Below are 14,243 nucleotides of genomic sequence, written 5' to 3'. Positions count from 1 at the left end.
TTGGCTCCTGCTTTGCAAAATGTAATAATTGTTGGTGATTAATGATTTTCTGATTACAGAGCCAGTTTGGTGTAGTGGTTAAGTGTGTGGACTCTTATTGGGGAGAACCGGGTTTGATTCCCCACTCCTCCACTTGCAGCTGCTGGAATGGCCTTGGGTCAGCCATAGCTCTGGCAGAGGTTGTCCTTGAAAGGGCAGCTGCTGTGAGAGCCCTCTCCAGCCCCACCCACCTCACAGGGTGTCTGTTGTGGGGGAGGAAGGGAAAGGAGATTGTGAGCCGCTCTGAGACTCTTCGAAGTGGAGGGCAGGATATAAATCCAATATCTTCATCTACCTCACAGGGTGTCTGTTGTGGTGGGGGGAAGGGAAAGGAGATTGTGAGCCGCTCTGAGACTCTTCAGAGTGGAGGGCGGGATATAAATCCAATATCTTCATCTACCTCACAGGGTGTCTGTTGTGGGGGAGGAAGGGAAAGGAGATTGTGAGCCGCTCTGAGACTCTTCGGAGTGGAGGGCGGGATATAAATCCAATATCTTCTTCTTCTTCTTCTACAATATCCTTCTTTCTCCCCGTATCCTATTAACTAAATAACAACAATAATACCGACAACAACAAATTTCTTACAAATTTGTGTCATCACAGCTGAGCTACGGAGACTCTGTAGGGCTTTTAAGGCAAGGATGTTCAGAGGCGGTTTGCCATTGCCTGCCTCTGCGTAGGGACCCTGGACTTCTTTGGTGGTCTCCAATCCAAATAGCAACCAGGGCTGACCCTGCTTAACTTCCACAGTCTGGCAGAGATCAGGCTAACTTGGGCCATCCAGGTCAGGATGTGGAGTGATTCGTCTCCAGTCTTCGTTAACGCTTTGCCAAACGTTTGCATCTGCAGAAAGGTAGTGAGGATTGGGGCTAAGGGTCAATAGGAGAGGGTAGCAGGCAAAACTGCACGTCGGCAAGGAAAACCAATTGCACCGTTCCAGAATGCAAACAAGGATCAGGTGAGGCATCGCATGAAAGCATGACTTAATCACACCAACTGTCTCAGTCCAGGCCACTCCCCTCACGAGCGTTGCCTGTGGTCCATCCACAGGGCTATTTTTGTAGCAGGAACTCCTTTGCATATTAGGTCACACCTCCCCGATGTAGCCAATCCTCCTGGTGCTTACAGTAGGCCCTGTACGAAGAGCCCTGTAAGGAATTCTAGCAGGACCTCCTTTGCATATTAGGCCACACACCCCTGATGTAGCCAATCCTGGAGCTGACAGCAGGCCCTGTACGAAGAGCCCTGTAAGGAATTCTAGCAGGACCTCCTTTGCATATTAGGCCACACCCCCTGATGTAGCCAATTCTCCTGGTGCTTACAGTAGGCCCTATACTAAGAGCCCTGTAAGGAATTCTAGCAGTACCTCCTTTGCATATTAGGCCACACACTCCCTGATGTAGCCGATCCTCCTGGAGCTCTCAGCAGGCCCTGTACTAAGAGCCCTGTAAGGAATTCTAGCAGGACCTCCTTTGCGTATTAGGCCACACCCCCTGTTGTAGCCAATCTTCCTGGAGCTTACAGCAGGCCCTGTACGAAGAGCCCTGTAAGGAATTCTAGCAGGACCTCCTTTGCATATTAGGCCACACCCCCTGATGTAGCCAATCCTCCTGGAGCTTATAGCAGGCCCTGTACGAAGAGCCCTGTAAGGAATTCTAGCAGGACCTCCTTTGCATATTAGGCCACACCCCCTGATGTAGCCAATCCTCCTGGAGCTTACAGCAGGCCCTGTACGAAGAGCCCTGTAAGGAATTCTAGCAGGACCTCCTTTGCATATTAGGCCACACCCCCTGATGTAGCCAATCCTCCTGGAGCTTACAGCAGGCCCTGGGCGAAGAGCCCTGTAAGGAATTCTAGCAGGACCTCCTTTGCATATTAGGCCACACCCCCTGATGTAGCCAATCCTCCTGGAGCTTATAGCAGGCCCTGTACGAAGAGCCCTGTAAGGAATTCTAGCAGGACCTCCTTTGCATATTAGGCCACACCCCCTGATGTAGCCAATCCTCCTGGTGCTTACAGTAGGCCCTGTACGAAGGGGTGTGTGGCCTAATATGCAAAGGAGCTCCTGCCTACAAAAAAAAAAAGCCTGTCCATTCATATTTTTGGAGGGGTGGCCATATTGGTCGGTTATAACAAAAAAAAAGAGAGAGATCTGGTCACGCTTACAAGACTGGAAGCCTTGATTCCAGCATGAGCTTCCATGAGCCGTAGGTCACTTCTTCAGCTTCATCCATCAAATCAGGATCTGAAACCTTTTATTATTTTTTTATTATTAATTATTAATAGCTTATTTATATCCCGCCCGTTCTCCCGCAGGGGCTCAGGGCGGAGCACCGCAAAAATAAAAATCCCTTTAAAATCATCTATTAATAAAAGCAATTACAATTCTTCCAGAAACGAAATAGCTTGGCAGAACAGTTTTGATGAGATGGTGGAGCTGGACAGTGCAGCGAATCGGCGCAGTAGGATTTCCAGTGTATCAATCGTAGTTAGTCTACCCAGGGGCCCACAACATGGTGCCCATGAGCACCGAGGTGCCTACTGAAACCTTTCCTGGCACTCTCCAAGAAAGTGGGCATGCTCTGTTGCCCATCGGGGCTTCTGAATGGATATTGGATATCTCATGGGCTGTGCAAATCCAAATAGCTGTTCTGCAGCAGCTACCACCACAATGTTGGCATTATTCTCTCTCTCTCTCTCTCTCTCCTTCCAAGTGTATTCTTTAAAATTACTCCTCTTTTCCCCTTCACTTGGGCTTTCTTTGGGGTGGGTGGGTGAGAGCCAGTTTGGTGCACTGGTTAAGTGTGCGGACTCTTATCTGGGAGAACCGGGTTTGATTCCCCACTCCTCCACTTGCACCTGCTGGCATGGCCTTGGGTCAGCCATAGCTCTGGCATAGCTGTCCTTGAAAGGGCAGCTGCTGTGAGAGCCCTCTCAGCCCCACCTACCTCACAGGGTGTCTCTTGTGGGAGAAGTATAGGAGAGTGTAAGCCGTTCTGAGACTCTGATTCAGAGAGAAGGGCAGGGTATAAATCTGTGGTCTGAGAGCCAGTTTTGTGTAGTGGTTAAGTGTGCAGACTCTTATCTGGGAGAACTGGGTTTGATTCCCCACTCCTCCACTTGCACCTGCTGGAATGGCCTTGGGTCAGCTATAGCTCTGGCAGAGGTTGTCCTTGAAAGAGCAGCTGCTGTGAGAGCCCTCTCCAGCCCCACCCACCTCACAGGGTGTCTGTTGTGGGGGAGGAAGGTAAAGGAGATTGTGAGCCGCTCTGAGACTCTTCGGAGTGGAGGGCGGGATATAAATCCAATATCTTCATCTACCTCACAGGGTGTCTGTTGTGGGGGAGGAAGGTAAAGGAGATTGTGAGCCACTCTGAGACTCTTCGGAGTGGAGGGCAGGATATAAATCCAATATCATCTTCTCCTTCTTCCTCTGGCAGCCATTTTGTTCACCCATTTGTGTCAGAATTCCTGAAGTGCACACAAGCTCAAAAAGGTTGGGGCCCCAGAAGCTAAACTATGATTGTGAGTGATGTACAAACACAGACATTCAGGATGAATCCTGGTTTAATTCTGTCAGCCACCTCTTGAGCTAGAGAGAGAAGGCAACGAAAACAGCACTTGTTGAGGCAAAACGAGATGTTGGTGATGGTGAGCGAATCCCGGTTAAAATAATCCATTGTTTTATCTCATGTTTGAAGTGACCTGTAGTCTAGTCTGTTTAAGTATATTCAGGGGTGGAATTCTAGCAGGAGCTCCTTTGCGTATTAGGCCACGCACCCCTGATGTAGCCAATCCTTCAAGAGCTTAAAAAAAAAAAAAGCTTTGTAAGCTCTTGGAGGATTGGCTACATCAGGGGGTGTGGCCTAAAATGCAAAGGAGCTCCTTCTGGAATTCCACCCCCGAGTATATTTCAGCAATTGAAAGTTAGTTGCGGTTGACTTCTGGTGACCCCTGGTGGGGTTTTCAAGGCAAGAGACTTAACAGAGGTGCTATGCAGTGGGAGGGAGAAATGAGACAAAAGTGTTACCCCTCTTCTGAAAGCTTCAGTGTCCCAGGGTCTCGTTTGGAAACATGCTTTCTCTGCCTCTCCATGGGCCTGAACAGAGGAAGTCCCACTCAGCATTCGAGGCCAGGCAGATGAAGGGGCTCTGACTGCAGCTTTCTGATTTTGGATTCTCTAGCAGTGCTCTTTCTTGTTTTCCTCTGCAGTGTTCGGTGACCTGCGGTGAAGGGACCGAATCCAGGCAGGTTTTATGCCGTGCCGGTGAGCAGTGTGATGGAGAAAAGCCAGAATCGATACGGGTTTGCAAGCTCGCTCCCTGCAACGGTAAGCAGAAACATCACTCTCCCTTTGCATGGGCTAATGCGTGACATTTGCGGTACAGTCCTAAGTAGCAGAAGAAAGGCTGAGCTCCAGTGGCACTTTTTAAGACCAACAAAGTTTTATTCTGGACATAAGCTGAAGAAGGAGGAGGAGGAGGAGGAAAAGAAGAACGAGAGCAAGAAGAACAAAAAGAAGAACAACAAAAAGGAGGAGGAGGAGGAGGAGGAGGAGGAGGAGTTGGTTTTCATACCTTGCTCTTCACTACCCAAAGGAGTCTCAGAGCAGCTTCCAATCTCCTTCCCTTCCTCTCCCCGCAACGGATGCCCTGTGAGGTAGGTCGGGCTGAGAGAGCTCTGAGAGAACTGGGATTGACCCCCCGGTCAGCCAGCTGCATTTATGTGGAAGACTAGGAAATCAAACCCAGTTCCCAAGGTTAGAGTCCACTGCTCTTAACCACTGCACCGCACTGGCTGTCAAGAAGTACACATGAAAGCTTACACCCAGAATTAAACTGTGGGGGTCTTAAAGATGTCACTGGACTCAGATTTTGTTCTGCTGCCTCAGACCAGTGTGGCTACCGTCTTGAATCCTAAGTAGCATTCTGCTGTTCTCAGTCCAAAGCAAAACGGAAGTTCTTGTGGGTCTTTTCGGCAGCGTCTGTATTGCACGTATCCCCGTGGTTTCTCTTGCACAACAAGGTAAGGAAGTTGGCAGGGGAAAAGATCTTGTCCGGAATGTTCCACCCTTTGAAAAAGGGCAAGTCTTCCCATTTCTGGATGCCTTGCTATAAAAATGGCCCTGCGTGGAAACCCCGTTCATTTGGGAAGTGCATCAGACCTTTGGTTCATCCAGGGCTTTTTTTGTAGCAGGAACTCCCTTGCATATTAGGCCACACACACCCCGATGTAGTCAATCCTCCAAGAGCTTACCACATTTCAAATTAATATGCTTTCTCCCTGTCAGCCAGGACTATCTACTCAGACTGGCCGAGGTTCTTCAGGGTCACAGGCAGAGGGCTTTCACCTTGCCCGCTACCTGTCGCTTTTAACCGGAGATGCTGAAGATTAAACCTGGGACCATCTGTCTCCAATGCAGATGGCTCCAGGCCTCGGATTCAGTGGGAGCTCACAGGAGCACAGCTCCTGTGCCTTGCTGAGAGTTCCACCTCCTCCTTCTGAGAGTTCCACTTCCTGATTCTGAGAGTTCCACCTCCCCCTGAGAGTTTCACCTCCTGCTTCTGAGAGCTCCACCTCTTTGTCCGTTGAAGAGTAGGTGCAACTGCATAACAATCCCTGGATGAGCTCCACCACCTATTTTTATATAAAACGATCCCATGTCTACCACTGAGACACAGCCACAGACGGGACATCCATTAGGCAGCCTTAGGCATCTGCCTGGAGCACAGACCAGGGAGGAGGGAGAGGGTGTGCCTTTCTGAGAGTTCCACCTCCTCCTTTGGAGAGCTCCACCTCTTGCTTCTGAGAGTTCCTCCTTCTCCTGAGAGTTCCACCTCCTCCTTCTGAGTTCCAGCTCTTCCTTCTGAGAGTTCCTTTTTCTCCTGAGAGTTCCACCTCCTGCTTCTGAGAGTTCTACCTCCTCCTTCTGAGATTTCCTTTCTCCTGAGAGTTCCACCTCCTCCTGAGAGTTCTTCCTTCTCCTGAGAGTTCCACCTCCTGCTTCTGAGAGTTCCACCTCTTTGTTCGTTGAAGAGTAGGTGCATCTGCATAACAGTCCCTGGATGAGCTCCGCCACCTATTTTTATAAAAAACGATCCTATGTCTGCCACTGAGACACAGCCACAGCTGTGACATCCATTAGGCAGCCTTAGGCATCTGCCTGGAGCACAGACCAGGGAGGAGGGAGAGGGTGTGCCTTTCTGAGAGTTCCACCTCCTCCTTTGGAGAGCTCCACCTCTTGCTTCTGAGAGTTCCTCCTTCTCCTGAGAGTTCCACCTCCTCCTTCTGAGTTCCAGCTCTTCCTTCTGAGAGTTCCTTTTTCTCCTGAGAGTTCCACCTCCTGCTTCTGAGAGTTCTACCTCCTCCTTCTGAGATTTCCTTTCTCCTGAGAGTTCCACCTCCTCCTGAGAGTTCTTCCTTCTCCTGAGAGTTCCACCTCCTGCTTCTGAGAGTTCCACCTCTTTGTTCGTTGAAGAGTAGGTGCATCTGCATAACAGTCCCTGGATGAGCTCCGCCACCTATTTTTATAAAAAACGATCCTATGTCTGCCACTGAGACACAGCCACAGCTGTGACATCCATTAGGCAGCCTTAGGCATCTGCCTGGAGCACAGACCAGGAGGGGGAGGGTGCCAGGGAAATATACAAGCTTGGCAGCAATGCAGTTCGCACATCGCGTGCCGCTGCCCGGCTGCCATAGCTCCACCATAGCTTCTGGAAGCACAGATGCAGGGGAAGTGGCTCCCCCTCCACCAGTTCAATGGCACAGTCAGTGGATCTGTGGAGGGGGTGGAGCTCATCCACCTCCTGGGCATCAAACACCTTTTGCAAGTCTTGATACTCGGGGGGCAAACTGGGCCCTTCAACTCTGGTGATGCAAAGTTTCTCGAGCTGGGGAGGGGGATGTGGGCTCCATTTTTTATTCCACCAGCGACTCTCGCACCCCGGATCCAAGAAGTGAATGGCGCTCCCGCTCCATTGGACAAGCGGGTCGTGGTCAGCCAGCCACTCCAGGCTGAGGACAGCTCGGAACTTGGCGGCTGGGGCAATAATGAGCGTGCGAGGTTCCCAGTGTTCCTCCACCCGCAAGGCACACAATTCGGTCCCCGTCCTACATTGCTCCCCCTTCATTGGACTCCTGTCCATGTGTTGTAAGCCACCCAGAGCCACTTCGGTGGGAAGGGCGGGATATAAATTGAAACAAACTGAAACTGTCCATTTGCTCAAATACATAGGATTCTTGAAGGGGCACCGTTTAAAATCCTAGCGCTTCCACCAAGCTCGGGGATAATAAGTCTTTGGAGCATCCTGAGTCCAGTAGGGCCCTGATGCAAGAGAATCGCTTCGTAACGGGGTTTACTAGTGTTATGGGTACATAATACAAAGTCCCACATAATCTCACCCGTAGTGGTGCAGCCGTGGCTCTGACCTGCTGTTGCACGCTCCTCACAGCAAGTCTGGGTCGTTTCCTGGCAGATGGGCCTCTCCATCCTCCTCCTCGGACTCCTCGGGGATCGCCTCACGGAACTGCAGCACTGCTGACTTGGCCTTGGCCATTGGGACTTCAGCACCGCCGGTTTTCTTCTTAGCCTCTGGCTTCAGAGGTGTGGAGGTCCGCGGCTCCTCCAGGTTGCTTGGGCATTTGCTGGCGATGTGATTCTCCCCTCCCCTCCGGCCGCACTTGAAGCACAACTTCGCTTTGGCTCTCCAGTCGCGCTCCTCACGCGAAAGCTGTTCAGGGGCACGCTTGGGTAGATTGGGTCAGGGTGTCTTCTCTCAAGCTTCTTTTGAGGGACCCCCTTGTTGCTTCTTATGGAGGGCAATCATCTTATTGCGATCCTCTATTTTGCAAGCTAGCTGGGTCCAGGTCTCGTGGCTCCCGACCAGGTCTCGTGGCTCCCCCAGTTTTAGGGCCTCTCCATATATGTGAGAGTTGAGGCCCCTCTTGAATTGCTCGATCCTGACCCCGTCATCCCATCGCTGAACTTCGGAGTTCAGCACCCGGAAATCGCTGAGGAACTCTCGGACTGATCCAGCGCCCTGCTTCAGATCTTGTAGGGCCGCTATCGCATTAGTCTCCTGTAGAGGGTCTTCTAAGTGGCGTCGTAGAGCCCTCAGGAGGTTCGTGGCTGAGTTCAGCGCAGGGGATCACCTCTCTAATAGGGTGATACCACTGGGCCGCCAGGCCCCAGAGGCAGCTGCCAATGTACACTACTCGCGACTGTTCCATCAGGAAATTACGAGCCCAGACGCTGAGGTGCCCTCATACAGTCACAATGAAGTAGGCTAGTTCCAATGGGTCCCCATCAAATCTTGCTTCACTTACTCAGGGCCCCCCTGGCACCACCACAGGCTCCTCCAGCTCAGGTTGAGGTTGTGGCACCCGGTCGCCACCCACGGGTTGTTCGCCTCCCGCAGGGGCTCCCCCATCAGCGGGAATCAGCGGTCTTTCCCCTCCCTCAGGGGCTGGTTGCAGGGGGGCGGAGTGCAGCTACGATCCGCTCCCCCATCGCTTGCACTTGCCAGGCGAGGTCCTGCATCTCTTGGATCATGAAGGCATGCATGGCTTGCATTTCCTCCCGGAGTTGGGTACTTTGAGTGGCTAAAGCTTCTTGCATCCACTCCGCAGTCACGTCCCCCGGCTCGCCAGTCCGGGGGTCCTCCCCTCGACTTTCGTCGCCTTGGAACCCCCATGGGTGGTAGGAGCATTGCAGTCCCGAAAGTCGGTGGTGCTGCTGGGGGTCCTCTCTCAAATCTCCGATAATACTCTCCCAGAAATCCATGGAGCCCCAGTTTTTCCTCCACACCATCAAGGTGTCCAGGGTGACCCGTGGCCCTTCGGGCTTGGGTTCTTCCTCACCGTCCATTTTAGTAATCCCCGTAGCCTGGTCCTGTTCACCAGCCATCGTGAGTCTGGGGTTAGGCTAGGCCAGGGTGATAAGGCAGTTCTGACAAAATGTCAGACTGAGAGTCAAGGAAAAGGCAGTTGAAATTCAAGATCTTTATTCCAGCTTCATGGGCATACACACGCGTTGTCGGAACTGACCTCTCTGTCAGTTCCCCCAACTTATAAACCTTTGCCCTGACCGTTATAATTCAAGCCAAAGCACGCCAAGCGAAAGCTGGGGTTTTGCACGGGGTTTTTGCTAAGCTGTCATCACCACAGGTGCCCACTATCAGTTCATGGTTCACATCTCCTCCAGCTCTTTGACCTTGGTTACCTAGCAAGGAGCAATGGCATTTAGAATCATAGAGTTGGAAGGGACCTCCAGGGTCATCTAGTCCAACTCCCTGCACAATGCAGGAAACTCACAAGCACCTCCTCCTGAGGAACCGCTTTAACAGTCAGGAAGCTCTTCCTAATGTTGAGCCGGAAACCCTTTTGATTTAATTTCAACTCGTTGGTTCTGGTCCTACCTTCTGGGGCCATAGAAAACAATTCCACCCCAGCCCTTCAAGTACTTGAAGATGGTGATCATATCACCTCTCAGCCGCCTCTTCTCCAGGCTAGACATCCCCAACTCCTTCAACTTTTCCTCATAGAACTTGATCTCCAGACCTCTCACCGTCTTCGTTGCCTTCCTCTGGACCCGTTCCAGCTTGTCTATATCCATCTGAAAATGTGGTGCCCAAAACTGAACGCAAGGTGAGGTCTTACCAGAGCAAAGTAAAGTGATACCATCACTTCACGTGATCTGGACACTATACTTCTGTTGATACAGCCTAAAATTGCATTTGCCTTTTTAGCCACCGCATCACACTGTTGATTTATGTTCAGCGTATGGTCCACTAAGACCCCTAGATCCTTTTCGCACATACTACTGCTAAGGCAAGTCTCCCTCATCCTATAACCATGCATTGGATTTTTCTTACCCAAATGCAGAACTTAACATTTCTCCCTGTTAAAATTCATTTTATTGATTTTAGCCCAGCTTTCCAGCCTGTCCAAGGTTTAATACACCTTTTCTGACTTTTTTTTTTTTAGGCCAGTCACACAACCGTGTGGTCAAGAGACTGTATCGGCCTTGAACATCGTGATGGTGTTCTGTATAGCAAAGTGCTAGAAATCCCAAAGAGTTACAGTCACACAGGCAACAATAACAGTCAGCAAATTAAAAAAAAATTGGGTATTGTGAGTGAACACAAAAGCCCCTGGAACTGTCTGCTCTTTAAATCTTTATTGACCGACTAAATGTTATTGCTCTTTACAAGGGGGAGAAAAATCTGAGTTCTGAATTATTATTTTTTTAAAAAAACCCTTTTTATTAAGGTCAAGAGGAAGCAAAAAGATATTGCTTTTAAGAGCATTTTCTATAAACTCCAGAAATTAAGCTCTTGTGGGACAGGACATTTCTCGCCTAGAAGCATCAGGAGATCAAGATCAGTGAATCAGCAGAAATCACTTTCCATTAGCAGAAATCGTCCGTTGAGATCCAACCCATCGCATGTAATGATAATAATAATAATAATTGTATTCTTATATCCCACCCTCCCCCGCCAAAGTGGGCTCAGAGCGGCTTTGTACAATTACTACATAAAAATTACTACATAAAAATTCACATCTACGTATAAAGGTGCCTCTAGCAATTCAGAGTATTTGAACGGTTCTTTTCCTGTTCAGGAAGGGTCGTGGCTCAGAAGCAGAGCATCTGCTTGGCATGCAGAAGGTCCCAGGTTCAATCCCCGGCATCTCCAGTTAAGCGATCTGGCAGTCGGGTGTTGAGAAAGATCTCCAGTTGAGACCCTGGAGAGCAGCTGCCAGTCTGAGTAGACAATACTGCCTTTAACGAACCAATGGCCTGATTCAGTACAAGGCAGCCATGTGGGGGGGGCGGAGCTCTGTGGCAGACCACCTGCTAGGCGTGCAGAAGGTCCCAGGTTCAATCCCCAGCATCTCCATTTAACAAGGACCAGGCAAGAGGTGATGGGAAAGATTTCTAGAAGCCCCTGAAGAGCTGCTGCCAGTCTGAGTAGACAATAGTGTCCTTGATGACCCACGGGTCTGATTCAAGACAGCTTCATTGAATCAGAGAGCCAGTTCGGTGTAGAGGTTAAGAGCAGACTCTTATCTGGGAGAACCGGGTTTGATTCCCCACTCCTCCACTTGCACCTGCTGGAATGGCCTTGAGTTAGCCATAGCTCTGGCAGAGGTTGTCCTTGAAAGGGCAGCTGCTGTGAGAGCCCTCTCAGCCCCACCCACCTCACAAGGTGTCTGTTGTGGGGGAGAAGGGAAAGGAGATTGTGAGCCACTCTGAGACTCTTCGGAGTGGAGAGCAGGATATAAATCCAATATCTTCATCTACCTCTCAGGGTGTCTGTTGTGGGGGAGGAGGGGAAAGGAGATTGTGAGCCGCTCTGAGACTCTTCGGAGTGGTGGGTGGAATATAAATCCAATATCTTCATCTACCTCTCAGGGTGTCTGTTGTGGGGGAGGGAGGGAAAGGAGATTGTGAGCCGCTCTGAGATTCTTCGGAGTGGAGGGTGGGATATAAATCCAATATCTTCATCTACCTCACAGGGTGTCTGTTGTGGGGGAGGAGGGGAAAGGAGATTGTGAGCTGCTCTGAGACTCTTCGGAGTGGAGGGTGGGATATAAATCCAATATCTTCATCTACCTCACAGGATGTCTGTTGTGGGGGAGGGAAGGAAAGGAGATTGTGAGCCGCTCTGAGACTCTTCGGAGTGGAGGGTGGAATATATATCCAATATCTTCATCTACCTCTCAGGGTGTCTGTTGTGGGGGAGGAGGGGAAAGGAGATTGTGAGCTGCTCTGAGACTCTTCGGAGTGGAGGGTGGAATATAAATCCAATATCTTCATCTACCTCTCAGGGTGTCTGTTGTGGGGGAGGAGGGGAAAGGAGATTGTGAGCCGCTCTGAGACTCTTCGGAGTGGAGGGTGGAATATAAATCCAATATCTTCATCTACCTCACAGGGTGTCTGTTGTGGGGGAGGAGGGGAAAGGAGATTGTGAGCCGCTCTGAGACTCTTCGGAGTGGAGGGTGGAATATAAATCCAATATCTTCATCTACCTCACAGGGTGTCTGTTGTGGGGGAGGAGGGGAAAGGAGATTGTGAGCCGCTCTGAGACTCTTCGGATTGGAGGGTGGAATATAAATCCAATATCTTCATCTACCTCTCAGGGTGTCTGTTGTGGGGGAGGAGGGGAAAGGAGATTGTGAGCCGCTCTGAGACTCTTTGGAGTGGAGGGTGGAATATAAATCCAATATCTTCATCTACCTCACAGGGTGTCTGTTGTGGGGGAGGAGGGGAAAGGAGATTGTGAGCCGCTCTGAGACTCTTCGGATTGGAGGGTGGAATATAAATCCAATATCTTCATCTACCTCTCAGGGTGTCTGTTGTGGGGGAGGGAGGGAAAGGAGATTGTGAGCTGCTCTGAGACTCTTCGGAGTGGAGGGTGGAATATAAATCCAATATCTTCATCTACCTCTCAGGGTGTCTGTTGTGGGGGAGGAGGGGAAAGGAGATTGTGAGCCGCTCTGAGACTCTTCGGAGTGGAGGGTGGAATATAAATCCAATATCTTCATCTACCTCACAGGGTGTCTGTTGTGGGGGAGGAGGGGAAAGGAGATTGTGAGCCGCTCTGAGACTCTTCGGAGTGGAGGGTGGAATATAAATCCAATATCTTCATCTACCTCACAGGGTGTCTGTTGTGGGGGAGGAGGGGAAAGGAGATTGTGAGCCGCTCTGAGACTCTTCGGATTGGAGGGTGGAATATAAATCCAATATCTTCATCTACCTCTCAGGGTGTCTGTTGTGGGGGAGGAGGGGAAAGGAGATTGTGAGCCGCTCTGAGACTCTTTGGAGTGGAGGGTGGAATATAAATCCAATATCTTCATCTACCTCACAGGGTGTCTGTTGTGGGGGAGGAGGGGAAAGGAGATTGTGAGCCGCTCTGAGACTCTTCGGATTGGAGGGTGGAATATAAATCCAATATCTTCATCTACCTCTCAGGGTGTCTGTTGTGGGGGAGGGAGGGAAAGGAGATTGTGAGCCGCTCTGAGACTCTTCGGAGTGGAGGGTGGGATATAAATCCAATATCTTCATCTACCTCACAGGGTGTCTGTTGTGGGGGGAGAAGATATAGGAGATTGGAAGCCACTCTGAGACTCTGATTCAGAGAGAAGGGCGGGGTATAAATCCAATATCATCATTGTCGTCGTCATCATGTCTTGACTAGGGATGATTCCAATCAGGGCTTTTTTTATAGCAGGAGCTCCTTTGTATACTACCCCCTGATGTAGCCAATCCTCCAAGAGCTTGCAGGGCTCTTCACACAGGGCCTGCTGTAAGCTCCAAGAGGATTGGCTACATCAGGGGGTGTAGCCTAATAGGCAAAGGAGGTCCTGCTAGAATTCCTTACAGGGCTCTTCGTACAGGGCCTGCTGTAAGCTCCAGGAGGATTGGCTGCATCAGGGGGTGTGGCCTAATATGCAAAGGAGGTCCTGCTAGAATTCCTTACAGGGCTCTTCGTACAGGGCCTGCTGTAAGCTCCAGGAGGATTGGCTACATCAGGGGTGTGTGGCCTAATATGCAAAGGAGGTCCTGCTAGAATTCCTTACAGGGCTCTTTTTACAGGGCCTGCTGTAAGCTCCAGGAGGATTGGCTACATCAGGAGTGTGTGGCCTAATATGCAAAGGAGGTCCTGCTAGAATTCCTTACAGGGCTCTTCGTACAGGGCCTACTGTAAGCTCCAGGAGGATTGGCTACATCAGGGGTGTGTGGCCCAATATGCAAAGGAGCTCCTGCTAGAATTCCACCCCGACTGTTACTATGTAAAATTCACATCTAAGTGTACAGGAACCTCTAGCATCACGAGGAGGCTTCTTCCCTCAGAGGAAAGCCCCTCCACTAGGAGGCCAGATCCACAGCGTCCAACTCATAACCCAACTGACTTTTGGAACGACGCAGTTCCTTGCAAATTCGTGAAGTACGAGGGGTTTTGTAGCTTTCTGGCCACTAGAGGGCAGTAGAGGTGCAGTGATGCAAAGATTCACGCCATGGTTATCCCTTTTTTGTGAAATAGGATTTTCTAATTAGTTTATCCCCTCTGAAAAGAGCGATGCTGACCAAAAGGACTTCATCAGGTTCACATTCCTGCTAGGTTTGGCATAAGAGAGGAAAGTGGATTTTAACACTCCTTTTAAACACCCCCAGATGACTCCAGGTTCCCTATAAAAGA

At 50.3% G+C, this 14,243-nt stretch overlaps 1 protein-coding gene across 1 annotated transcript in view; it reads left to right on the top strand.

The window, feature by feature from the left end:
- The window catches only part of ADAMTS3 (ADAM metallopeptidase with thrombospondin type 1 motif 3), a 205,460-nt gene that overhangs the window by 176,519 nt on the left and 14,698 nt on the right, over positions 1–14,243 (top strand). The window contains exon 20 of the mRNA XM_060247412.1: positions 4,252–4,369. Within this exon, the coding sequence (XP_060103395.1) occupies positions 4,252–4,369 (118 nt within the window). The remainder of the gene's footprint in view (positions 1–4,251; positions 4,370–14,243) is intronic.

This window comes from Heteronotia binoei, chromosome 9 (genome assembly GCF_032191835.1).
Source record: "Heteronotia binoei isolate CCM8104 ecotype False Entrance Well chromosome 9, APGP_CSIRO_Hbin_v1, whole genome shotgun sequence".
Taxonomy (NCBI): Eukaryota; Metazoa; Chordata; class Lepidosauria; order Squamata; family Gekkonidae; genus Heteronotia; species Heteronotia binoei.
Note: the sequence above shows the minus strand (reverse complement) of the source record. Positions and strands in the feature narration are given on the sequence as shown.